General features: G+C 43.5%; 1 protein-coding gene across 1 annotated transcript in view; it reads right to left on the bottom strand.

The window, feature by feature from the left end:
• LOC126335702 (Down syndrome cell adhesion molecule-like protein Dscam2) overlaps positions 1-27,841 on the bottom strand; it is a 1,471,118-nt gene that overhangs the window by 708,671 nt on the left and 734,606 nt on the right. Inside the window, exon 6 of the mRNA XM_049999160.1 lies at positions 10,305-10,472. Within this exon, the coding sequence (XP_049855117.1) occupies positions 10,305-10,472 (168 nt within the window). The remainder of the gene's footprint in view (positions 1-10,304; positions 10,473-27,841) is intronic.

The raw sequence follows: 27,841 nt of genomic DNA, 5'->3' as shown, positions 1-27,841 counted from the left end.
TAGGCAGTCGAGAAGAACAGACATGTTGTCTGTCGTAGGATGTGGTTCCAATTTTTTATTTAAGTTCCTGTTCATCACTCTGGATTAGGCAGTCGAGATGTACAGTCATGTTGTCTGTGGCAGGATGTGTTTGCCAGTATTCAGTATTAAAAGATTCACTCCGGTAGTCATGAGGCACAGACACGTGCCACAAATAGTGTAAAGATACATTTTCGTAAACATTGTGTTTGATCATGTACTTTGCTGTATCAGAAGGTGTTGTATTAAGATCATGTAGTCTTGTCTTGTGGCTATATTAAAATACGCGAGTGGCATCCCGAAGAAGTGGTACATTACTACAGAACAGAACGTCGCTACAAGTCGGTTTCACCCTCACGATACAGAACCTACGACCTGTGTGCTGTTTTCTACGCTGGGGACATCACCATGGAGACAGCAGATTAGTGAACTATAACAGAGCCTTAGTATTCCACACAGGGCGGTGGAAACAACTAGGCGCCTCACGTGTACTGTATGCACAGAACAAATGTGCTCAGTGACACGTCATGTGCAGTATTGCAGAGGGGGTAAAGGAGGATGATCGTTACTGACACCAACAATCAATCCATTCTTCCTTTCTTGTCGTAACATGCATGAAAAAAGAAACCCTTCAGTCAGAAAATGGACAGCAACTTATCGTTTATAAAAGTAGTCAGCGATTCCACTTAAAATCTGTTTAAACTTCTTAAACAATATAAAATAGAGATTAATTACGAATGAAAAGAATCGTGAAGCCATGTGCAGCGCTGCGAGTGTATGCAACGTTATACGCTGCATGGAAGTCTCGCCACGATGGTAAGCGAAAACATTACGCTCAGCTGCCTAATGGCGTGTTGAGTCGCCTTTGGAAAGCAATACAACAGCAATTTCTGAGAAACAAGGATTGGACAAGTTGTTATTCGGATTCTAGGAGTAAGCTCCGTACTTAGCACTCATAGACAACCGCTCGCTCACCGATAGATCTGTACCTACAGATTGGAAAATTGCGCAGGTCGCGCCAGTGTTTAAGAAGGGTAGTAGGAGTAATCCATCTAACTACAGACCTATATCATTGACGTCGGTTTGCAGTAGGGTTTTGGAGCATATACTGTATTCAAACATTATGAATCACCTCGAAGGGAACGATCTATTGATAGGTAATCAGCATGGCTTCAGAAAACATCGCTCTTGTGCAACGCAGCTATCTCTTTATTCGCACGAAATAATGGCCGCTATCGACAGAGGATCTCAAGTTGACTCCGTATTTCTAGATTTCCGGAAAGCTTTTGACACCGTTCCTCACAAGCGACTTCTAATCAAGCAGCGAGCCTATGGGGTATCGTCTCAGTTTTGCGACTGGGTTCGTGATTTCCTGTCAGGAAGGTCGCAGTTCGTACTAATAGACGGCAAATCATCGAGTAAAACTGAAGTGATATCAGGTGTTCCCCAGGGAAGCGTCCTGGGACCTCTACTGTTCCTGATCTATATAAATGACCTGGGTGACAATCTGAGCAGTTCTCTTAGGTTGTTCGCAGATGATGCTGTAATTTACCGTCTAGTAAGGTCATCCGAAGACCAGTATCAGTTGCAAAGCGATTTAGAAAAGATTGCTGTATGGTGTGGCAGGTGGCAGTTGACGCTAAATAACGAAAAGTGTAAGGTAATCCACATGAGTTCCAAAAGAAATCGGTTGGAATTCGATTACTCGATAAATAGTACAATTCTCAAGGCTGTCAATTCAACTAAGTACCTGGGTGTTAAAATTACGAACAACTTCATTTGGAAAGACCACATAGACAATATTGTTTGGAAGGCGATCCAAAGGTTGCGTTTCATTGGCAGGACACTCAGAAGATGCAACTAGTCCACTAAAGAGACAGCTTATACAACACTCTTTCGTCCTCTATTATAATATTGCTGCGCGGTGTGGGATCCTTACCAGGTGGGATTGACGGAGGACATCGAGAGGGTGCAAAAAAGGGCAGCTCGTTTTGTATTATCACGTAATAGGGGAGAGAGTGTGGCAGATATGATACGCGAATTGGGATGGAAGTCATTACAGCAAAGACGTTTTTCGTCGTCGCGAGATCATTTTACGAAGTTTCAGTCACCAACTTCCTCTTCCGAATGCGTAAATATTTTGTTGAGCCCAACCTATAGCTAGGAATGATCATCAAAATAAAATACGATCAATCAGATCTCGAACTGAAAGGTTTAGGTGTTCGTTTTTCCCGAGCGCTGTTAGGGAGTGGAATAGTAGAGAGACAGTATGATTGTGGTTCGATGAATCCTCTGCCAAGTCCTTAAATGTGAATTGCAGAGTAGTCATGTAGATGTAGAAGGGGCATTAGATCTCTACGCAGAGGTCACGCAGTCCCCACGTACGAGTATGACGGGCCGGTGATTAGTAAGAGTGGTCAAGACAGCTACGTGAATTCAATGTCACCATCCTTAAACCACGCAGACCGGTTCCGGTCCTGTGGCACGGACAGTTAATCTTCCGTCGGCCTGGTGTCAGGGTGCAAGTTTCGTACTGTCAGTCACCTAGGTGACTGGTAATCCTGACACGAACATTGACTTGGTGAAAAACAAACGTTACTCATATGATGAGGCGACACTTCATATTTATCTAGGTGATCCACTGCCCAGTGCAAACGTAACTGGCGATGTCACTAAGACAACTTGGCAATGCTTTGGGGTCGTCTACTAAGGGGGCCAACGTTCGTCAGTTTGCTTTGAACGGTGTGTTCCGAAGAACTTGTGCCTGTGCCAGCATTGTACCAGAGTTTAACACACACAGTCACAGCAGTCCTGCTTACTTTTGTTATACACTGTGACAGCAACGCTCCAAGCGGACAGAAAGCTACATTTCTGTATACGATATCGGTGAGTGTGAATAGTATCCCATGTACTGGTTTTTTCTGCAGTAGGGAGTATATGTAGTACCATAAAAATCGGAACTAACTAATAAATGACACAACTTTTGTCTTTCTTCAGTTTTCTGAGGACCTGGGAAGTATGGAAAGGTACATCACAGGACTTTTTATTTACTATTGTCTTGTAAACTGCTAATACTGATTGAAGAATCTACTTCTTTTTTAAGAATGAAAAATGGATACTCAATGAAAGAAGACCGTATCTTTAGCAGAGGAAAGTGTTGTATGAACTCATCAACGTGAAGTTTTCCTCACTACACTGTCAGTCAGATACGTGAATTTGGAACATAGCGTGAATGGAGTGCTGTACCTACATTATTTAAGGTACGAGATAAGCCACCATAACAGTTGCTGAAGGAGAAACCACGCAGCCGTGCTAAGAAAACGTCGAAAGCAATGTAATTGTCTCCAAACACAGAAGAGACCGATTTCACACCTGAGCCGCATACCACAACAATATTAAACACAATAGCTTTTGAAGCAAAAATAATTATATTTACAAAAATACTCGTGCATTAGATAGACGAGTGAAGAGTAAGAATGTGCAATTAATTAGATCTCATAATAATTGTTACGTGTCAAGGAACCTGCTTATAATGATAAGAACAGACAACAAGAGAAATACGTACTTTTCCTGCATGAAATCTCTTACCAGAATAAAACGTTCACTCTGCAGCCAGTTCGTACAGGCGGTTGGCGGAGTTGGTAAAGGCGGAAAGCCTCGCTCGCGGGGTGGAATCTGAGCTAACTATTTATAGTATCGTTCCCAGAACCGATAGCGGTCCTCTGGTTTGGAGCCGAGTAGAAGTCTTAAACCAGAGGCTAAGACGACTATGCGGAGATCTGGGGTGCAAATTTCTCGACCTCCGCTATCGGGTGGAGAAATGTAGGGCCCCCTGAATAGGTCAGGAGTACGTGAGGAGTGCGCATGTCTCTATAGGCCCCCTGGCTCAGCAGCTGTTGTGGCTAAGCACTTGAAGGATAATTTGGAAAATATTTCGAGTAGATTTCTCCACTATGTTATGGTTGTGGGTGGAGATTTTAATTTGCCAAATATAGACTGTGAGACTCAAACGTTCATAACGGGTGGCAGGGACAAAGAATCCAGTGAAATTTTTTTTAGTGCTTTATCTGAAAACTACCTTGAGCAGTTAAACAGAGAACTGACTCCTGGCGATAACATATTAGACCTTCTGGTGACAAACAGACCTGAACTATTTGGAACAGTTAACGCAGAACAGGGAATCAGCGATCATAAAGCGGTTACTGCATCGATGGTTTCAGCCGTAAATATAAACTTCAAAAAGGGTAGGAAGATTTTTTGTCTAGCAAAAGTGACAAAAAGCAGATTTCAGAGTACCTGACGGCTCAACACGAAAGTTTTGTCTCAAGTACAGATAGTGTTGAGGATCAGTGGACAAAGTTCAAAACCATCGTACTATATGCGTTAGATGAGTATGTGCCAAGCAAGATCGTAAGAGATGGAAAAGAGCCACCGTGGTACAACAACCGAATTACAAAACTGCTGCGGAAGCAAAGGGAACTTCACAGCAAACATAAACATAGCCAAAGCCTTGCAGACAAACAAAAATTACGCGAAGCGAAATGCAGTTTGAGGAGGGCTATGCGAGAGGCGTTCAATGAATTCGAAAGTAAAGTTCTACGTACTGACTTGGCAGAAAATCCTAAGAAATTCTGGTCTTATGTCAAACCGGTAGGTGGATCAAAACAAAATGTCCAGACACTCTGGGACCAAAATGGTACTGAAACAGAGGATGACAGACTAAAGGCCGAAGTACTAACTGTCTTTTTCCAGAGCTGTTTCATAGAGGAAGACTGCACTGTAGTTCCTTCTCTAGATTGTCGCACAGATGACAAAATGGTAGATATCGAAATAGACGACAGAGGGATAGAGAAATAACTAAAATCGCTCAAAAGAGGAAAGGCCGCTGGACCTGATGGGATACCAGTTCGATTTTACACAGAGCACGCGAAGGAACTTGCCCCCCCCCCCCTTTCTTGCAGCGGTGTACCGTAGGTCTCTAGAAGAGCGTAGCGTTCCAAAGGATTGGGAAAAGACACAGGTCAGCCCCGTTTTCGAGAAGGGACGTCGAACAAATGTGCAGAACTATAGACCTATGTCCCTAACGACGATCAGTTGTAGAATTTTGGAATAGGGCCATAGACACGGGTTCACAGGTAGATGCCGTGTTTCTTGACTTCCGCAAGGCGTTCGGTACAATTCCCCACAGTCGTTTAATGAACAAAGTAAGAGCATATGGACTATCAGACCAACTGTGTTATTGGGTTGAAGAGTTCCTAGATAACATTCTCAATGGGGAGAAGTCTTCTGAAGTAAGAGTGATTTCAGGTGTGCCGCAGGGGAGTGTCATAGGACCGTTGCTATTCACAATATACATAAATGACCTTGTGGATGACATCGGAAGTTTACTGAGGCTTTTTGCAGATGATGCTGTGGTGTAACGAGAGGTTGTAACAATGGAAAATGTACTGAAATGCAGGAGGACCTGCAGCTAATTGGCGCATGGTGCAGGGAATGGCAGTTGAATCTCAATGTGACCAGTGTAATTTGCTGCGAATACACTTAGAAAGATAGATCCCTTATCATTTAGCTACAAATTAGCAGGTCAGCAACTGGAAGCAGTTAATTCCATAAATTAACTGGGAGTAAGTATTAGGAGTGATTTAAAATGGAATGATCATATAAAGTTGATCGTCGGTAAAGCAGATGGCAGACTGAGATTCATTGGGAGAATCCTAAGGAAATGCAATCAGAAAAGAAAGGAAGTAGGTTACACTGCGCTTGTTCGCCCGCTGTTTGAATACTGCTTAGCAGTGTGGGATCCTTACCAGATAGGGTTGATAGAAGAGATAGAGAAGATCCAACGGAGAGCAGCGCGCTTCGTTACAGGATCATTTAGTAATCGCGAAAGCGTTACGGAGATGACAGATAAACTCTAGTGTAAGACTTTCCAGGTGAGACGCTCAGTAGCTCGGTACGGGCTTTTGTTGAAGTTTCGAGAACATACCTTCAGCGAACAGTAAATCAGTATATTGCTCCCTCCTACGTATATCTCGCGAAGAGACTATGAGGATAAAATCAGAGAGATTAGAGCCCACACAGAGGCAAACCGACAATCCTTCTTTCCACGAACAATACGAGACTGGAATAGAAGGGAGAACCGATAGAGGTACTCAAGGTACCATGCACCACACACCGTCAGGTGACTTGCGGAGTATGGATGTAGATGTAGATGTAGAAACATCTTCGGCCAAATCCTTCTTTCCACGAACAATACGAGACTGGAATAGAAGGGAGAACCGATAGAGGTAGTCAAGGTACCATGCACCACACACCGTTAGGTGACTTGCGGAGTATGGACGTAGATGTAGATGTAGAAACATCTTCGGCCTTGTTTCTCATTGACTGCAGTAGAATCGTCTTCACTGATGAGTCCCGCTAGGAGCTAAGCCCAGATGCCCAACTAGGACGTGTCTGGAGATGCCCCGGACGGCGGTCTGATACTAACTTGACTGTCGCACTCCGTATGGTCCACAGCCAAGACTGATGATCTGGGGTGCCATTTTATTTCACAGCAGAACCACTTTGGTTGTCAGCTGTTGCACCTTTACAGCACGGGGCTACGTCGATGATATTCAACACAACATGTTGTTGGCCTCCAAGACCTTACAGTTCAACAACCTGCGCAGCAAGAGAGTTTCCACTGCTTTTCTTCGTGCTTTCTAGACCGTACCTTGACCATAAGAACACCAGACGATTGGAGCATTAAGGGCAGGGCGCTCCTAACGCTGGCCGCGGTGGCCGTGCGGTTCTAGGCGCTTCAGTCCGGAACTGCGCGACTGCTACGGTTGCAGGTTCGAATCCTGCCTCTGGCACGGATGTGTGTGATGTTTTTAGGTTAGTTAGGTTTAAGTAGTTCTAAGTTATAGGGGATTGATGACCTCCGATGTTAAGTCCCATAGTGCTCAGAGCCATTTGAACCACTTGAGCCCTCCTAACATTTCTATATTTTGCTGATGTAACACATGAAATGCATCAGACACGATAGCCGAAAGCGCTAACGCGCTGCTTTGCTGGACTCGGGTAGGCGTGCCGGCCCCGGATCGAATCCGCCCGGCGGATTAACGACGACGGCTCGTGTGCCAGCCAGCCTGGATGTGGTTTATAGGTGGTTTTCCACATCCTACTAGGTGAATACCCATGTCAGGCCTAAGCTACACGACTCGCAGACATCTGAAACACATTCACACTATTTCAAGATTTACAGTAGACGCAGACATCTGGGGTACACAAATTCCATCTCGGGGGGTATAGGGTGGCGGCAGAAAGGGCGTTCGGCCACCCCTTGAAATTAACCATTCCAAATCCGTACTTCAGCTAAAGAAAGAAAAAATGCATCAAATGCAAAGAATTCGGGGTGATACTCTTCAGGGGGACATCCAAGAACTCTGCCAACCAATGCGAAGCGGAATAGCTCCCTGTATAAGGGCCACAGACGAGCTCAATTTATGAAGCTTTTTCTGTTCAATAAATCATGCAGTTTTTCTGAAACTGTAATAATTTATTTGAAACTTCCTGGCAGATTAATATTGTGTGTCGGACCGAGACTCGAATTCTTGGCCTTTAATGGGCAAGTTCTCACCGCCTGAGCTACCCAAGCACGACTCACGTCCCGTCCTCACAGCTTTACTTCTGCCAGTACCTAGTCTCCTACATTCCAAACTTTACAGGTCCCGAGTTCGAGTCTCGGCCCGGCACACAGTTTTAATTTGCCAGGAGGTTTCATATCAGCGCACACTCCGCTGCAGAGTTAAAATCTCATTCTAGAATCATTTATTTGTTTATTCATAAACATCATATCTACTGATTACCCTCCCATTTGGATAATTCCATCATGGTGCATATTTTCTTTACTGTTTTATTAGAGTGTATTTGAAAGAGTGCCTGATTCCTGCTGAGAAGAGATGAAAGGATGTGTCACGATTCGTCGTAACGAAAGAAGCACTGCCTACATTGGCTACGGCTACGTTAAAGATATAGGGAAGTGTGAGGAGAGATTGGCTCATACTTCATCTTGTATTAGAATGAGATCATTATAGGAATTGCTCTTCCAGTTTTTACCTGTCATAACTCCGGCAGGAATCGTCCTATACTTACATTAAAAATAATATGTTCAGATGAATGCGATTCAGTTACAACTGTGCGGTGTGGATCTCTTCTGCATTGCAGGACTGCAACGATGAATCGGCGGGAACTGGCGTAGGGCTTCTGCATCAAACGAGTTGCGTGTAAGGTCGTCAGGTCTTTGAAAACGTCACGATTCAGTACAAAGGGGTGCTGATAAAAGTTTCTAGTTTTTACGACCACTTCCGGTACACATAAAATCACTAGGTATCATAAATTATTTACAGCAAAATACCACAGGATCAGAACGAATGGCGTCAAATAATATGAAATCCATTATTTGACTCCACTGATTGCATGTCGTCTTGTACACGGCTATGAATATTTTATAATACCTGATAATTGTCTCTGGCCCGAAAGAGTTTGTATCATAAAGACACTTTAATCAACAGCTTTTGGTGGTGACTGATGACATTTTTAAAATATTTAGAATCTGTGGGGTGCCAACTTCTTAAAATACACCGCGCCTGGTTTCGATGTATGTAATGTCATTTTTATTTTTTTTTAAGACGCCGTCTGTGTGCCTCTACTTCCAACAGATTTCGTTGAACAGCAATACCACATGGCTGCAGCAGCAAAAACATTAACTCGAGGCATGCTAGCAAAAATATGAGCCAAGTTTTTCAACTGTCTGTACTTCTGTCGTGTGGCCGGCGGCGGATGTCGTGTCCTGACATAGGCGGGACAGGAAAAATGGGATTTTAAAGAGTCGCGTGGGGGGCACAGTTTTTCCCGCTTAAAGCCACCCAGCCAATCCCGCCGGTCTCTTGCAGGCGCCTGCCAATCACGGTTTTGTTAGGTCCCCTCTACTCCTCATAAGGCAGGGATGTTAATGCATTTGGACTAACCAAGTCCGTATTTGGTATCAACATTGTCCAGCTGAAAACTAAACGTAACTGCTCTGCAAAATGAGGCTTGCAACATTTTTGTTGTACGTCATTTAGCCCCGCCCCTCTGGCTCCCCGGAGTAGGTACTGCTAGGTCAACAGTTTTTGGCCTTTTCGCTCTCTTTCTAACCCTTGGGAGCCTGCTGACGTTGCTGTTCTCACAGCTCGTATCAGGCTGGCTTTATACGCTACTACGTGCCTGTTGGTTACAAAGTACTACGGTGGCAACCTACCACAGCGTCTAGACGACATATGGAGTTACATGTTAATTCCTTGGAGAGTAACTAGCCCTGGGACGGCGCGCGTCTGGGTGAGTCTGCATTTCGTAAGGCTCTCCCCTTACGGTTTACTTCATGTAACAATATCTGTACTAGTTTCGTCCGCCCTCTGCTTCCGCGCCTTAGAGCGCCTGTCCTCCTTCCTCACAGTTTCAAGATAACACTACAGCAGCAAGGAATAATCAATATATTACAAGGAGACATAGAATATTAGTGAAATGTAAATGAAAAGTCTATCCCTACACACTATTCCAAACACTAACCTAAGATTGTGTATGCGTACGTGCAAAAGATATACCCTCGTAAAAACTTAGAGCTCGTTTAAAAATAAAAATTTTCCATATGTGGAAGTTGACATCTAGCCATTTCTGGTTTTTTCCCAGTGGAAGATTTAGGCGCTACAGTATGGAACCGCGTGACCGCTACGGTCGCAGGTTCGAATCCTAACTCGGGCATGGATGTGTGTGATGTCCTTAGGTAAGTTGGGTTTAAGTAGTTCTATGTTCTAGGGGACGGATAACCTCAGAAGTTGAGTCCCATAGTGCTCAGAGCCATTTTTTTTTAAGATTTAGGCATGTCAAACTGAATAGATGTTTTTGAAACAATCTGTATATCACAATATCGTACTATCAAAACTAAGTCGTGGTACTCTAGTAGCTAATAATTTTGACGAGAAACCGTGTCCTTTTAATGTGATTACGATGGTGGTTTAAGCCCAAAAGCATGAAGCTGTATACTTCATAAAATATGAAAAAACGTGATTATGGTGGAAAATTGTTAACTGGTGCAGTTATGTTCGCGGATGGTTATCTATATGTCAATTATTGACAGCAATCCTTAGAGCTCGTGCGTATCGGAAGCAACCAAAGACTTACTCGACCGTTCTCCACTCGTCGATGCGAGATTGATCACGGGGAGTGCTCACTCGCAGGCTGTAAAATAGTGAGAGGCGCAGTACCTGTTGTGACGTCAGGGGTGAGGTCGCGAGGCGGCTCGCCCCTCAGCCAGCCGCTCACGGACACGAAGTCCCTCGCGAAGGCCGGCACGTGGCAGCGCAGGACCGCCGTGTTGCCGGAGATGACGAACTCGTCGTGCACCTGCGCCTCGTACCGCTGGTCCAACACCACTGAAAGCATACACCGCACCACACACAGTCAGAAACCCCACTGTCAGCGTCTGGCCTGAAAGAGCTACATCTACAGTCTCATTTTAACTGGTTGGCATCCACACCTACATCTATCTACACCTATTTGATTACTCTACAATTCACAGGTAAGTACATGGGACAAGGTTTATCGAGCTACCTTTAAGTTACTTCTCTGCCATTCCTCTCTCGAACAGAGTGCTGCAAAAAAAATAACAAATAAATCATAGTTTCCGAGTTCTAATTTCTCTTGTTTTATTATGATGATCATTTCTCCCTAAGTTAGTAGGCGCCATCAAAACATTTTCACACCCTGAGGAGAAAGTTAGTAATTTAAATTTCACGAGAAGGTCCTGCCGCAGCGAGAAACCTCTTGGCTTTAATGAGAGCCACCCGACTTCGTGTATCATTTCACAGTGATACAAAACGTACAGCCCTTCTTTGAACTTTTAAAAGGTCCTCCGTCAATCCTATCTGAAGCGGATCCCAAACCGCAGAACAGTACTCCAGAAGAGGGTATGCATAGGTCAGCATTCTCCTTAGAAGACCTTTTCCTTTTTCTAAGTGTTCTGCTAATAAATTACAGTCCTCGGTTTGCTTCAACCCCCCCCCCCCCCCCCCCCTCTTTCCCGCCCCGCCCCACCCCTCCGATAAAATCAATATCAAAGGTTGAGTGATTTATCATGTAACCAAAATTTAGCGGAATCTTATTACTGTTCTTGTGAGTCAATTGCCACTTTTTGCGCTTGACATGTATATTGTGTAATTAAGGTGTGGTGGTGGTGGATGAAATATTCACTGTCTGTAAGTGGTCGGCAAGGAGAGGAGAGGTGATGATGTGAAGTACCCTATTTCCGTTCTTACGCTAATATCCTGGATTAAATTTCAAACCTCTCTATGGTGTCTCATGAAGTGAAGGCCTTTACCACTTTTATTGGCGATTCGTCTGTCGGATGAGAACGTTAAGCTTGGCAATCCCGTCGGTGCAATTCCACAAGAGAAGACAATGTGCCAGCACTGGGTTTCACCCTCTCTCTTCTCTCATCATCTTCATTATCATCATCATCATCACCATCGTCCATCACAAAGATAACACTACACTATACATTCTTCCATTACACTCGACTACCATCTACAAATACACATACGACTTGCCTTTCGCATTTCCGAAAGAAAAGGGGCCAATGTGCACGGAGTAAAATCACTGATTCCACTAGGCGGCTGAGCCCACCCCATGGGATATCCCAACCAACAGTGCCTTACGACATTCACATTTCTTTTACACTGTCACATTTATCCTGTAATTAGTTCATTTCAAAAGTGAACGAACCCCCTCTTTGTACGCATGTTTGTTGAAGTACCTCAGACAAGTTACTGGAAAGCAAAGTGTACTGTAACAAGCTTTACTTACTGGAGACAGTGAATGCCAATGACTATGACAGTTTGTCCATAGACGGGGATTTTATGCGAAATATTAATTAGGCTAATAGGAAGGACGGGGAACCACCTCCTCACGCTGTTAAGGCGCCGTTTGTTTCCGAATTCACTGATAACATAAGCAGAATTCTAAGGAAAAATGGTATTCAGACACCTTTCTTCAGTCTAAGCCGAAAAACTCCTCCAGAACAGGCCATGAAGGCCCAACGGCACCGGCAGGCCGCCGTGTCATCCTGAGCCCATAGGCGTCACTGGATGGGGATTGGAGGGGCATGTGGTCAGCACACCGCTCTCCTGGCCGTATGTCTCTTCCTGAGACCGGAACCACTAGTTCTCACTCAAGTAGCTCCTCAGTTTGCCTCACAAGGGCTGAGTGCACCCCGTTTGCCAACAGCGCTCGGCAGACCGGATGATCACCTATCCAAATGTTAGTCCAGCCCAACAGCGCTGAACTTCGGTGATCTGACGGGAGACGGTGTTACCACTGAGGCAAGACCTTTGGCCAGTCTAAACAAATTATATACAAATTAAATTATATACAAATTAAAGGACATTTTCGGGTAGGAATCGGGTGCACCTGACTGCCTCCACACTGCGGGCGCATGTGAAATGACGTACTGCTGTGGAAAAATGTATATAGGCGAAACTAGAAGGACTGTTAAAGAACACGAAACTCACACACCGCTGAAGCAAAATATGAAACCGGCGGTTGCTTAACATCACGAGAACTATGGCCTAGACATCGATTTCAGTAACGTACGTCTGCTGGCTAAGGAAACCAACATTTATAGAAGAAATGTCTGAGAGGCGATTGAAATTTCTGAGAACACATGTAACTTCAATAGAGAGGACGGCTAGAGGCTTCATCCATAATGGCTCCCTGTCACCAAGGAAGTGAACACGCGGCCGCGGCGTGCCAGCAGTACAAACAACGCCCTGGAAGCCACCTCTGCTAACGATAATATTCTGGATAAACGTTCCGCCTCTCGTGCTCTGCCCGTTTTGCTTCTAATCAATGACGTGGGCTCACCTATAGTAGCAGGAAGAATTTTCTCTACTAGCTCTTCTCCAGCATAAGTGCGGGGAAAATCCATTTCTGACCAATGATACTAGCTCATCAATGATATCCACAGGGGTTTTAACCATTAATCCCTTTCTTTGACATTAACCCGGGTAAACATCTCTTACTATCCAATGATGATGTCCCATCAATGATAACCCAAGGGACGGCCGGGGTGGCCATGCGGTTCTGGCGCTACAGTCTGGAACCGAGCGACCGCTACGGTCGCAGGTTCGACTCCTGCCTCGTGCATGAATGTGTGTAGTGTCCTTAGGTTAGTTAGGTTTAATTAGTTTTAAGTTCTAGGCGACTGATGACGTCAGAAGTTAAGTCGCATAGTGCTCAGAGGTATTTGTACCATTTGATAACCCAAGGTGTTTTACCCAATGATTCTACTTCTCCAGCCCATGGGCGGGAAAACTAGACTTTATTAGAGGAGTCGACACTGGTCTCTGACAGTTCTCAATCTACAACGGACACCATATCATCCTGAAGAAAATCCCCAAAAAATTGTTCAAATGGCTCTCTGCGCTATGAGACTTAACTTCTAAAGGTCATCAGTCGCCTAGAACTTGGAACCACGTAAACCTAACTAACCTAAGGACCTCACAAACATCCATGCCCGAGGCAGGATTCGGACCTGCGACCATAGCGGTCGCGCGATTACAGACTGAAGCGCCTAGAAAATTCCAGCTGAGGGGTCTAAACCTCGTTTGTTTGTAGAAACATGATGCAATATAGCAACCCAGAAGATTTTAACTTCCGTGACAACTGCCATAAAACCTTGTAGACTTTCCAACTTCACTTTTTCCAGCATATCTTTCTTATAAAATGTATGTACACTCAGTGTACTTCCTGTTATTATGTTTGGTCCAACATGAACTATAAGGGACTGAATGCTCAAACTACGGAAAGACGTCAGTCTGAAGCTGAAACAATGTTTTCAACAAATCGTTCAGAGGTTTTCTTTTATTGAAGAAAAGAGACAAAGAAACTATTCAAAACTATTGCTCTTATAATTATTGCACACCTTTACCGTTTCTGACTAAAATCGTAATCAGCCGACTCGTCAAATGGTTGAATTCTCATTAAGCAGTCGGAAAAAACATATTTTGGCAGTGATTCACAGACTGCTTAACATAACCAGACCAGTTAGTTTATCGCTGGAAGAATTAAGGACAACATCAAGATGCATGTAACTTTCCTAGATTATCACTAAGCTTTTGGTTTAGTACGGAAGCGGACATTCTGGGAAGCCTTTTGGAGTTACTGGGTCACAAGTGACACACTTCTGTTGATTTGTGATGGAAGGAGTCCTTGAAGACCTCATAACCAACATTAATCCTGACATGGAAAACCCACGTTCATGCCATCAGCTGTACAATTTTTATATTTATTCTGTTTTGGTTTTTATTGTTACAGTTAACTTCACGGAGAATAAAGGGTCGTAGCAGTCGAAACCGGTGGAAAAAAGCATAATAATTGAGTAGCTGACGAAACAAATGGGCTTTTTACAAACTATTTTACAGCTGTAGACATCGCCTACGAAAAGTTCTAAATCGTAGTAGAGTGTAACCACCGCGGTAGATACAGTACTTCCTAGCCGTCGGAAAGAAATACAAATGCTTGAACTGCTATCAGATAAAAAACAAAATCAATTATCAGTATGTGCACAGTCTGTTCCTGATGACAAAATGCTTGTAATTGGTGACCTCGCAGAAAAGGTAACTTGAGAAGTTATGCAATAAGTGAAGGTTGCATCAGCACAAAATGCTTTTAGTGATGAAGGGGGTGACGAGCTAAATTTCTGAGTTCTGACTTCGCAGCTTTTGAATACTAGTATGAAAATATTCTGTTTTCTTCGGGTACACGTACACTTACTAAGGCCACAATATATAGTTCCGAAAAACTAAAACTGTTCGTATACTGTGTGGGTGGACTAGGGAGCACTCTTGAAGCTTTATCAGGGCCAACTGGGATGATCCAACGATAGTGAAATGGGAAGCATACAATATTTGTGTCCTAGTAGTAGCAAGTTATAACGTTAATGTCTGGGGGTCATCGGTTTTCCCGAAGCCAGGTGCCCGTGATTTATAGTGATCACAAAAAGAAACAATGAGGCAGATACTGAAAAATGTCGCCGAGAATAATTAGCACAATCAGAATGAAACAATGAATGATAAACATACCCTAAAGAGTTGCTTCACTGAAATGACTGTTGTGTGATCGTGTAACAACACAAATCTCCATTAAGAAGGCATGTGCAAACAGAATCGAGTAAAATGGGAGAGTCTGTCTACAGAAAAGAAAGCATATTATGTAATAAATCACAAAAAACTGCGTAATATTTCTTTGTGTTGTGTAGCATGTCGCGCTGTAAAGCGAATCATCCTTTCGTCTCTACTGCATCATGAGACCTTCGTCATATTGTGACTTGTAATGGTGAGTCAGTGTTACTTGATGTTTAACATTCGTATTTTTTTCCTCCCACCCCTGCTACCACTTGAAAAGGACTTTATACCGTAAATTATTTATTCATTTCGAAGTGCCTTATTTTCCAACGTGTCAGGTACTGTCAGACTAACACTTCACTCTGATTATGCCAATGTAGAATCAATAACATAGTTGTCATATTTTGTTCTCAAGAATGCAGCGTTTACATAAGTTAGAGCTTAATTCTCAAGGGGCATGTGGGGGCTTTTGCTGAAGTTACCCATTCCTGTACTTAATATACCTTACTGAATCTCTCTGTAGTTAGAGGTCAGAGCAGCAAGGCAGTGCCTTTAAGACAGGGCTGGGGGCCAGATCAGCACCCGGGGAAACGGTCGCCTGCAAGCCGTTGTGTAGACGTGGGTCGTGAGACGTTTCGCCACGATCCCTCAGGCGGACCAGCTGTTTCTCTGTTTGTGGGGATTAAGGTTTCCTCGAACTGACCGCGCCTTGGCAGGCGTGGTCCGCCAGCCACCCCCACATTCCGCGAGGACGTGATATTTTCTATAGACCGCCTCCAAGCTGCTATTGACCACCAGAGTATTGTGACTGCGAGAGGAGGAAGGGGGCGGTGGGTGGAATATGGGTGGCAAGTAATGGGAGCGTGCGACTCCGGGTGGTTCCTGACATGGCCAGAGGAAATCTCCACCGTGAGGACTAGCTTAGACAATTGCAGACGTCTCGCTAAGACCGCCATTAAAAACCCCTCCATACACTGCTGGCCATTACAATTGCTACACCACGAACATAACGTACTGCAGGCGCGAAATTTAACCGGCAGCAAGAAGATGTGATATGCAAATGATTCGCTTTTCAGAGCATTCACATAAGGTTGGCGTCGGTAGCGACCCATACAACGTTCTAATATGAGGGAAGTTCCCAACCGATTTCTCATACACGAACAGCAGTTGACCGGCGTTGTCTGCTGAAACATTGTTGTGATGACTCGTTTAAGCAGGAGGAATACGTACCATCACGTTTCCGACTTTGACAAAGGTCGCATTGTAACCTATCGCGATTGCGGTTTATCGTATCGTGACATTGCAGCTCGCGTTGGTCGAGATCCAATGACTGTTAGCAGAATATGGAATCGGTGGGTTCAGAAAGGTAACACGGAATGCCATGCTGGATCCCAACGGCCTCGTATCACTAGCAGTCGAGATGACAGGCATCTTATCGGCATGGTTGTAACGGATCGTGCAGCCACGTCTCGATCCCTGACTCAACAAGTGGGGACGTTTGCAACACAACAACCATCTGCACGAACAGTTCGACGACGTTTGCAGCAGCATGGACTATCAGCTCGGAGACCAAGGCTGCTGTTACCCTTGACGCTGCATTACAGACAGGAGCGCCTGCGATGGTGTACTCATCGACGAACCTGGGTACACGAATGGCAAAACATTTTTGAGGATGAATCCAGGTTATGTTTACAGCATCATGATGGTCGCATCATCGCTCTGAACGCTCATTGAGGCATGTATTCATCATCGCCATACTGGCGTATCACCCGGTGTGATGGTATGGGGTGTCATTGATTACACGGCTCGGTCACCTCTTGTTCGCATTGACGGCACTTTGAATAGTGGACGTTACATTTCAGATGGCTTTAACCTTCATTCGATCTCTGCGAAACCCTACATTTCAGCAGAATAATGCACGACTGCTTGTAGCAGGTCCCGCACGGGCCTTTCTAGATAGAGAAAATATTCGACTGCTGCCATGGCCAGCACATTCTCTAGGTCTCTCACCAATTGAAAACGTCTGGTCAATGGGGGCCGAACTACTGTCTCGTCACAATACGACAGTCACTACTCTTGAAGAACTGTGGTATCGTGTTGAAGCTGCATGGACAGCTGTACCTGTGCACGCCATCCAAGCTCTGTTTGACTCAATGCCCAGACGTATCAAGGCCGTTATTACGGCCACAGTTGGTTCTTCTGGTTACTGATTTATTAGGATCTATGCACCAAAATTGCGTGAAAATGTACTCACGTGTCAGTTCTAGTATAATATATTTGTCCAATGAATACCCGTTTACCATCTGCATTTCTTCTTGTTGTAGCAATTTTAATGGCCAGTAGTCTAAGAAGGAAATTAATACTGAATTAGACTGGTTGACGTTCGTAAACCAAGGGAACCATGGGATGACCATTCTTTGGCACACACAACTTTCCGAAAAGGAGCAGACTGTTTTGAGTAATGAGCGAGCTTTGCTACGAGGTTTCCCATTGGCAGAGCTTGAGTCGTTCGTTTAGAATGGATTACCAACAGTTTTGGCGGCATTCCGAGGGCAGAAGCGGAGAGCGAAGATCTTTATAAGTATTATGGGCGGCGAAGTCTTCAGGGACCGAAGGGAGTGAGTGGCCTCTAGAGACACTAGAGAGGCAGACAGGAGACAGCACAAACTGATGCAATGTGTACTTTCAGGCCATCGCTCAGTGCACTTCACATCATCCCGGTGTCGTTTAACTTTGGTATGCTTACGCAGCACAGCGGCCAGCGAGCCACACTCACGAGGGAATAGTCGCACGTTTTTAATTGGCTCTCGAACAGTGTCTATTCAGCCACCTTACTAGTGTAATGTCAGTTACCACGATACGACAGTAAGGACAACACAACACCCAGTCCCCGAGCGTAGACGCTCTCCGACCCAGCCAAGAATCGACCCGGGCTCCTTTGCTTAGCAATACGTCGCACTGACGCGCAGCTACCGAAGCGGACTAGTGTCATTTTGATACCATTTGGTATTAATCGCTCACTCTTGTGGCCATGTCCTTGGTGTTGGGATTTTCGCATTCTTATCCATCACATTTACGAAATCGATATAGAAATTTAAGTCAGAACGACTCCGTAATTAATTTAGTTAGACTCTGCGTGGAGTTTTGTTAGTATAGTAATTTCAAATCATTTATAAGACACACCGCTCACTCTAGTAGTTTAATGTACTTATTTCCATGAACTTAGGTACTGTTGTGACCATAGAAAATTTTAATTTTAATTTTTACTTTTGTGACCACAATAAGAGTCCAGGCTCCATAGGCAAACAGCCAGCTGAAATTAAGAAATAGTCCACCAGAACGTAGGGCAAGATAAGCGGCAGAGGCTGCCAAGTATGGCTTGTTGATCAAATAACTCAGTGTTTGGCTTCCTGCCAGAGGAAGCAGCATGGATCAAACTTGTGCAATGGAAGACGCAAACACCAGGGCGATAATACAGCAAGAGAGAGTGTCAGTCACGCGCGGAAAAAGACTCGTGTGGAACCAAATTAATTTGCGTGCAGCTAGAAACGAAAGTGTCGTATGGAACCGAAGGCATTCTTGCGCAAGCTGACCAATTAGAAACGAGAGTGTCCTGTGGAATCATAGACATTCTTGAGCAATCCGATCACTTAGAAATGAAAGGGGCACGTGAAACAAATTAACTCGTGTGCACCCAAGTACATGAGAAGCGAAATAAAAGGCCAGGCTTCGGAATTGCTAGGAGCAGAGATTCAGATGCAGATTCAGAGCCAATGCCAGCAGTTTGGAGATTCCGCAGCAAGACGCCAGCGGGGCCGAGTAGGCCCATAGCAGCCGATACAGCTGATAAAGACTTCAACTACGAGAAGACGTGATAGACTCTGGTGCACACTCAGGAACTGCAGGTCAAGTAGGATATTTAGAGTGCCATTGGAATGGTGTTGAACAGAGGCTGTCCGTCTTTGTCTCGATTACTTAGAGAGATTCCAGTGCTAACCAAGAACAAGTGATTGCTTTGTAATTGTTTCTTATATGTACCGGCAATTAGCTTTGAAGTAGCAAGTCTCAATAAATAGACTGAATCTTACTAAGAGGTTTATGGTCCAACATCTCACACAAGTATATGTGAGAATAAACTTGAAAGAAACTAACCAATCTTACCTGGCTATTGCAGTTCTGAAACCTATTTTCAGGAAACTTATTTGCTTCAAACCAAGGAGATTCTCTCCCTCTCATCTCCAATATAAAGGCTGACAGCAATTTATAACAAACCCTTGTCGTTAACGTCCCGATTGCGTTACGCAGTTCGCAGTTACTTCACTGTGGTATAGTGAGGCTGTGCCGGGATGCGGCAGTAATACACTCATACCTCCTAAGAGGGAAAATTCGTTTAAAAATATATAAAACATATTCGCAGATGCGAAGTGAACTAACATCAGTTGTATAATGGAATGACGACAGTGAAAATATATGCCAGTCCCGGACCCAGATTTACCGTTTACCTCGAGTGGTCGCCTTATCATTGTGCTATTCGAACAAGTCTCACAGCTAGACCAAAAGCTCCATATGTCATCAGCCATGTACCTACAACCTGTACTCGTACATTAGTTTTGTACATTCCCGTGCAGGGAAGACATTTACTTTAAAATCGCTTGGCTGATGCATCGTAATTCGGAATAACACAGGCACTGCAATATCGTAGGTATCTTCCGACACAGGCCAAGTAATGTTCATTCAAAATGTCTCTCCTGTACGGGAATATACATAACGGATGTACGAGTACAGGTTGTAGACATATAGCTGACGACATCTGAAAGTTTAGCTCTGGTTGTGAGTCGTGCCCGAATAGTCTAATGGTAAGGCGATCGCAAAAATTTTCAATTTCTTCATTCCATTATACAGTTGGTGGTAGTCCATATTCGCGTCTGCGAGTACATTTGATGTGTTTGATAGCGACTGTAATTGCCGCCTTGCATGCATGCATCCGTGTTCAAAGAAACGTTGCATCATAACTGAGAGTAACACAGGCACTGAAATATCATAATTTGTTTACTTGTTTTTGTCGGATGGTAACCCACATTCAACAAAACGGTCAATAACACATAATGTTTCTGAATTCCTGTTTCATTACTGTGCGTGGTGGCGCAGTGGTTAGCACATTCGACACGAATTAGGGAGTACGAACATTCAAACCTGCGTCGGGCTACCCTGATTAGGTTTTCTGTGATATCCTTAAATCGCCTCATGCAAATGCGGCGATGGTTCCTTCCAAAGTGCACGGCTGGTTTAGTTCCCGATTATTTCCTAATCCGGGCTTGTCCCCCGTCTCTAATGACCTCGTTGTCGACGGGACGTAAAACTCTAATCTCCTCCTCGTGTTTCATTCAGTTACATAATTGATCCCAATGCTACTCTCATATTTATTCATTCCTAGTAAGACTCTCAGTTACGGTTCACATATCAGGGCCCTGCTTTCGTTCTATTTCCTTGCGCTTAGATTATTCCGGCATACGAAGTCACCTTCCTTCTGTCAAAGGCCTTGTCAAAGAAGGCAGAGGAGCGGACAGAGGTTCAGGGCACTCTCTTGTCCTTGGGGAGAGGAAACTGCCAAAAAAGGCGGAACAATCAGCAATGATCAACTGCTACAAGATGCCGATGCCAATGAAAACCATTAGATTAAAGACACGCAACGTGAATCCACTGGACATGAGGCCAATAAGTGAAAAAGTTCGATGATGATCCCTCCATTGGCAAAAGATTCCGGAATTGTCCCCATCAGAATCTCTGGTAAAGGGGCTGCCAAGGAGAAGTGATCATGAGTAAAACATTGAATGACAACGAAAGGATAAAGTTTTATTAGTTGCGGCGTGGAACGTCAGAAGCTTGAATGTAGTAGGGAACCTTAAAAATCTGCAAAGGAAAATGCAAAGGCTCAATCTAGATATAGAAGGGGTCAGTGACGTGAAATGAAAAGAAGACAAGGATTTCTGACCAGATAAGTATAGGGTAATATCAATAATGGGAAAGCAAGATTAGGATTCGTTATGAATAGGAAAGTAGGGCAGAGAGTGTGTTACCATGAACAGTTCCGTGGTAGGTTTGATCTTATTAGAATCGACAGCAAAGCAACACTTACAACGATAGTTCTCGTATACGTGCTGACGCCGCAAGCTGAAGACTAAGAGACAGATGATATTGAAAGAGTAATACAGTACATAAATGTAGATGAAAATCTAATACTCATGGCGGACTGCGAAGCTATTGTAGTGGAAGGAGTAGAAGGAAAAGTTGAAAGAGAATATGGGCCTGGGGCAAGAAATGAGACAGGAGAGAGACTAATTAAGCTCTGTGAAAATTTTCTGCTCTTAATAGCGATTAGTCTGTTCAAGAACCACAAGAGGATGACGTATGCTAGGAACAGAGTAGGTAATATGCGAAGATTTCTGTAAAGTACGTCATGGTCAGACAAAGATTCCGAAATCGAGTACTGGATTTATGTTTACCCAGGAGCACATGTAGACTCAGATGACAATGCAGTAGTGATGAATAGTATTCTGAAGTTTAAAAGAATAGTCTGCAAGAATCTATACACAAAGAAATGGGATACGGAAGTACTAAGGAATAACGAGATACGCTTGAAGTTCTCTAAGGCTGTAGATGCAGCAATAAAGAACAGCTCAGTAGGCAGTACAGTTGAAGGGGAACGGATATCTCTAAAACGGGTAAGCACAGAAGTTTCAAAGAAAAACATGGGTATAAAAAAGGTAACTGTGAAGAAACCATAAGTAACATAAAACCTACTACAGTTGATCAATGAAAGAAGAAAGTACAGTTATGTTCAGGGAAATACAGGAATTAAGAAATGAATCTCGGTGAAGAATGAAATAAACAGGAAGCGCAGGAAAGCTGAGACGACATGGCTTCATGAAAAATATGAAGAAACCGGAAAAGAAATGATGATAGGAAAGACTCACTCAGCTTATAGGAAAGCAAAACAACAGTCAGTGAAACAGTGAAATTAAATCTTTTAAATGCAGAGAGTAGTGTGGATAGTTGGAAAGAGGACATTCACGGCACATATGAGTGTGAGGGGGAGAGGGGGGGCTGAAGATTTGTGTGATGTGATAGAAGAAGAAACAAGAGTCGATTTAGAAGAAATATACGCATATACAACATGTACAAGAGCCAAGATAGAATAATAAGAGTGGACAAGAAAGAATGAAGTTCTGAAATGGTCAAATGGTTCAAATGTCTCTGAGCAATATGGGATGTCATCAGTCTCATAGAACTTAGAAATACTTAAATTTAAGTAATCTTCCCGAGGCTGGATTCGAACCTGCGGCCGTAGAGGTCACGCGGTTCCAGACTGAAGCGCCTAGAAACGCTTGGCCACAGTGGCCGGCAATGAAGTACTGAAATTAAAATGTGTGTAAGACAGGGATGTTCTCTTTCCTCCCTGCTGTTCAACCTGTACATCGAAGAAGCAATGATGGAAATGAAAGAAAGGTTCAGAAGTGAAACTGAAATTCAAGGTGAAAGGATATCCATGGTACTGTAAGGTGTCAAAGAAATAATACACTTTACATTGAATTCCTGAAACAAGTCCAATTAACTCGATATGTGACATGGCATAGTTACATGTAAATGAACAAATTTTATTGATAGGCTAAGCGAATAAACAAACTGACATTTCGTGACTGAAAACCACAAACACTGACACTATTAATTGCACGTAAGTAGTTTTCCAGACCTGAGGTATGAGACACAGTCCTGAAACATGGAGAATTCTCACGACGGAATGCCTGTCCTGTGTTCCACTGAAACTTTCACAGCACGACATCTAGCGGACAATCAGACACCAGAGCCACTGTGCAGTTTGCCAGCAAAAACTGCCTTTGTCCCTGATTTCAGTGATGAACCTTTGGGAAGCCTTTGTATAGGAACACGGCGGGAGATGCCAGATAAATGTCCAGAGAAACTGAACTCTAAATATTGGTGACTCACTGAGTTACTGAGTTAAAACGTGCATGAAAGAAAAAGCTGTTTATTTCAATATTATATAGCAGAAATCAAACTCTGTCCTTTGAAAGAAAGGACGCCTGTCATAGGCTACAAAACCGCTGGTGGGTGCAGTCATAACAAGTATGAATATTATGATTGGCAAGAAAGAAAACGCATGGGCACCAGCTTTGATAATGACAAATTGCAGACAGAGTAATTCACTTCTTCTTTTGCAGCAAATCGTCGAATGTTTGAGTAAGGCCATGCAGAGATGATTGCGAGACATCATGTGAACACTTGTTCACAGACTCATCTTAACTTGTGAGGGGAGAAACTGTAAAGTCTCCTAGAACAGAGAATCGCACCAAGTACTGACGGTAAATGCTTGTGAACGATTTTAGGGCAATGAAGTATGTGCTGTTCCAGCCAAATAATGTGTTACACGCCAGGTAACGTAGCTAGGGAATACCTGGGACTCTCGGATTCACCAAAGACGTAGGAAATGTATCTGACTGGGGTTTAACAGTCATGAGAGATTTAGGATAGTTTCTCAGGTTCACAACACGCACCAACGGCAGCCAGTGCCTCTACCAACCAAAGGTAAACATGCACGCTCACACTGCGCCAGAAAGTGATATTCAATTGACTCAGATCTGAGGTTGCCTCCATCTCTCCTTATTTTGGTACATTCAACTATGACCTATAGTTAAACGTATTCATGACTGTCAGGCTTAATTGAAACAGAAAGGCTAGGTATTTCTTTTAAGGAAAGAATTGATCATGCTTAAAACTCTTCAGTTGTGGAATTGTTTTAACTGTGTTCTTCTTTTCGACAGCTCTTTACCGACCCCCATTCAATTTTGGGTACTTTCATTTTATATTTTAGAGTAATTGATGTCCCTGGCCCCCACATTTAATGCGTTTCAATTTTTATCAACCACTAGACATGGTCATTAACTATCTTACCATTACAGAACCGTACAATAGTTACGAAATTCGCTTCAAATTTGTGAACAACCAATATCAATATTTAACAATCCTGTACCTAATTTTGCTAAAATTGCTATGTCATCAAGTCATACTTAAAGTAAAAATAGGCCTTAATAATTAAAATATAAGTTTTTGTTTTTTGCTAACATAGTGTTGTGCTTGAACACATATACTAATTTCTGTTGGCGACAACGTTTCCTTTACAGGGAATGTCGTGGAGGCGACATTGTGATCATTGTCTAATTACATCACTATCTTCACTGCTGGAGTCTTCTGAGCTCTGCATAAGTGAGATGGTATCTTCCTACCTTGCAAGCATACGTCCAACACCAGATTCCTAAAATATTCATACAGTATTCTTGCGCAACTATAGTAGGAAGAGAGATCAGAACCAGTCTCACATATCTTAGATAATGGCGACACTGCCAGAGTGGTAAAATACCATGGTAAGGTGGTCAATCATATGTAATTACTGAGACATAAATAATAACCTCTTAAAAACCTTTTGTAATAAGTTTTTGTATTATATCAACCAATGGTAAATGTTAGTGGCTACTGACAATTCAATAGGGAGACAGGGACCAGCAATGCATTGAGAGACATTTACAGTTTCCCCATAGTATATCTGTAACGCCGTTGTTACCTTTAAGGTTTTGATGCAAGCGCACAGATTGTTGACACAGCACTGATAAGTTGGTTCTGTGTCAACTGGTTAAGTGAAGACCGTACAGTCTTGTTATTGTGTAAGGGGAATTAGAAACAGCAGAGAAAAGGTGAAGGTAATAATTTCACGAAGCGAGTAAGGTGATTGCATGATTACGCGAAGTAGGAAATTGGAAACTCGAGACCTTGACCGAGTTGAGCTTGACACCCAGCAAGATAACGTAATTGACCCTCAGAACAGAACAACAGCCGACACAATCCCGCGATAAATATGTCAAGGGGTGCAGCAGGACTTTATTACCGAGCAACAAGGCGTCGTAAAGGTCGAAGAGCATAATGCATAGGTGCAGGAAAATGGGGAATGTCTTGAATACGTGGAGACAATAGTACATGTAATAAGATCTCCCTCACAACCGAGTACAGGCAGTACAAGTCGAAATGTGCTACCACATGGTTCACTGCAGTCATTTGTGGAAACACATAAGAATGTAAATGCAAAACGATGTGCGTTGGATGAAAAGGTAGCAGTGCTCGTTAATTTGTCAGAAATTCTTCAGCAATTAATGTGCACCATAACGATACAAAACAGAGAAATAAAACAAGAGATGCGTGAGTAGAGTGTGGAAACAGCGAAACAACAGCGTGAGATCAGACAACAGTTAAGTAATACATAGGAAGAGCCAAAAGAATACCGAGATCTCGTCACAAATTTAGTAGTAGGTTACACGCATGTGAGAACAGATACTGAAAAGGTCCAAGTGGACGCGTGGTGAAGTTGCAAAGATAACCAAACAGGTTACTGCAGTTACACGCCAAGAAGTGGGCACAGCAGGACAAATAACTGAAGAAAGTTTGTTGTAAAGGCGCATCACGAAAGCGGTTCTCAAGAGGTACGATACTCGCATCGTGAGAATAGAAGCGAAATGGAAGAATCAATTCGAAAAACTCAGAGAAGAACTGTTGCGAACTATACAAGAGCGTAGTGATCAAGATCATACAAGCTCTTAATCCGTAACAGCTTCCGAGTGAATAGCAGTACCAGAAAGACAAAAAATTTCACAAGGAATGAAAAAAGATTTCAGGTAAATACAACTCCAATCTCAGGCGGACCACATGATGAAGTTGCAACGTTAGCCAGGCAAGACACCGAGACAATACGTGACTGGGAAATGCTAGGATGCGACGTTTAAAGCGTAATCCTTACCGCTACTTACCCAGAGCCGGTGGAAGAAAGGCATTGCGTTTCATTACAGCGATATCATGCTAGACTAGTCGAAAGTCACAGTGGGCAATATCCAATGGATTTACCACAACATGAAAGACTGACACGTGAAATGATAGGGAACAGAAGTAGCGAGGACTCTCGAATTTCGTACGGTACCATGACGAGGTACGGCAACGATAATTTCCTCACTGTACGGAAGTTTCAACATTTCCGTGAAAGAAACTTGCTGCATCCATGAACCTTCATTTATCAGTTCAGAGTAGGACTACCAGAACATTGGACATTAGCACACAAAGTAGACTTTATATGGACCCACATGTCAGGAACAGTAGCAGAAACGATGCTGAACGTATCAGCTACATGTCGATCATTTGAAGATTTCAGAAATAAGGTTCTCTCACGTTACTGGTCGAGTGAAGGGCAAAATAAAGTGAAGTATGAACTACTACAAAATCCATACTTCGAGAATTCAGGAGAGAGGAGCTCTGTAACAGTTTTCGAAGCAATGGCAAAGAAAAATCAATGTTTGGATGTGCGTTACAGCGATGGAGAATTGATTAAATTATGTACCATGAAACTGCCACAAAAATACCTGCAGTCACTGGAAGAGCGTGGAAGCAATGATGTGTAAGCATTCAAAGGAATTTTGAGAGAACTAGAATTCATATTCTCGGAAGATGTGAGAAGCAAAAAGCTTGATCCGCGTGAAAACGTGAACAACAGACGGCGAAATGCGCCAGAGACTGTACGAAGGAATGTCAGTTATTACGAACCACGTAGTAACTTTGTGCTGAGAAGTAACAATCGATTCCTACAGAGAAATGGGTACAGGTAAGGAACAAGAAATGGGGACGGTTATCCTACCAGAGTGGTAATAATTGCTACAGGAAGAATGAACGTAACCGCAATGGGTACTGGAGGACAAACAGGCAGACAAATTTCCAGCAACGAAATCCATATCGACAAGTCGAACATAGGCAGGAAGGGCCGAGAGAAGAGGTGGAGATAAGGCCACCAAACTCCGTTAAACTTCGAATTGACGAGAGAGCGCCCACGTCAAGGAGAATAGCTCACCTACCCAAGCAAGCACCAGCAGCGTAACGAGGGAAATAAAGACATTGGCACGAGAGGTGAAAGATGAAGGAACGGAGCCGCAGAGACCGAAAGACATCGACTTACAGCAAATATCAGGGTGGACAGGAATTAACTGGGAGGATTTCGCAAAAAACAAACTACCGAAACAAAATTAAGTAGGCATAACTGAAGACGAGTTGAAAGGCAAAGTAATTCGCATCATTGGGTAATTTACTTCTGGAACTAGGAAGAGTCGATTCCAAGAGGATAACGTGCCGTCGAAAGAAATAAACATTTTGTCACGACAGGAAAAAAACGAAGACAGTAAAATAACTGCATCTTAGAATGAAATTTTCACTCTACAGCCGAGTGTGCGCTGATATGAAACTTCCTGGCAGATTAAAACTGTGTGCCGCACCGAGACTAGAACTCGGGACCTTTGCCTTTCGCGGGCAAGTGCTCTACCAACTTTTTTGTTTTGTTTTAGTTAATCTCATTTTGTTCTATATTGTTCGTTGACCTTTGTTCGTGGTGGACGTCCTATGACACTTGTTCTGGTTGTTCGTTGATCCGTTGACTCAGTTTTTTATTACAGAGGATAGCTAAACTCTCTGACCGAACAGGCTGCGCCACCGTGCCGGCTACCAACTGAGCTACCCAAGCACGACTC

Source organism: Schistocerca gregaria, chromosome 2 (genome assembly GCF_023897955.1).
Source record: "Schistocerca gregaria isolate iqSchGreg1 chromosome 2, iqSchGreg1.2, whole genome shotgun sequence".
NCBI lineage: Eukaryota > Metazoa > Arthropoda > Insecta > Orthoptera > Acrididae > Schistocerca > Schistocerca gregaria.
The sequence above is the reverse complement of the archived record's forward strand: the minus strand, read 5'-3'. Positions and strand labels throughout refer to the sequence as shown.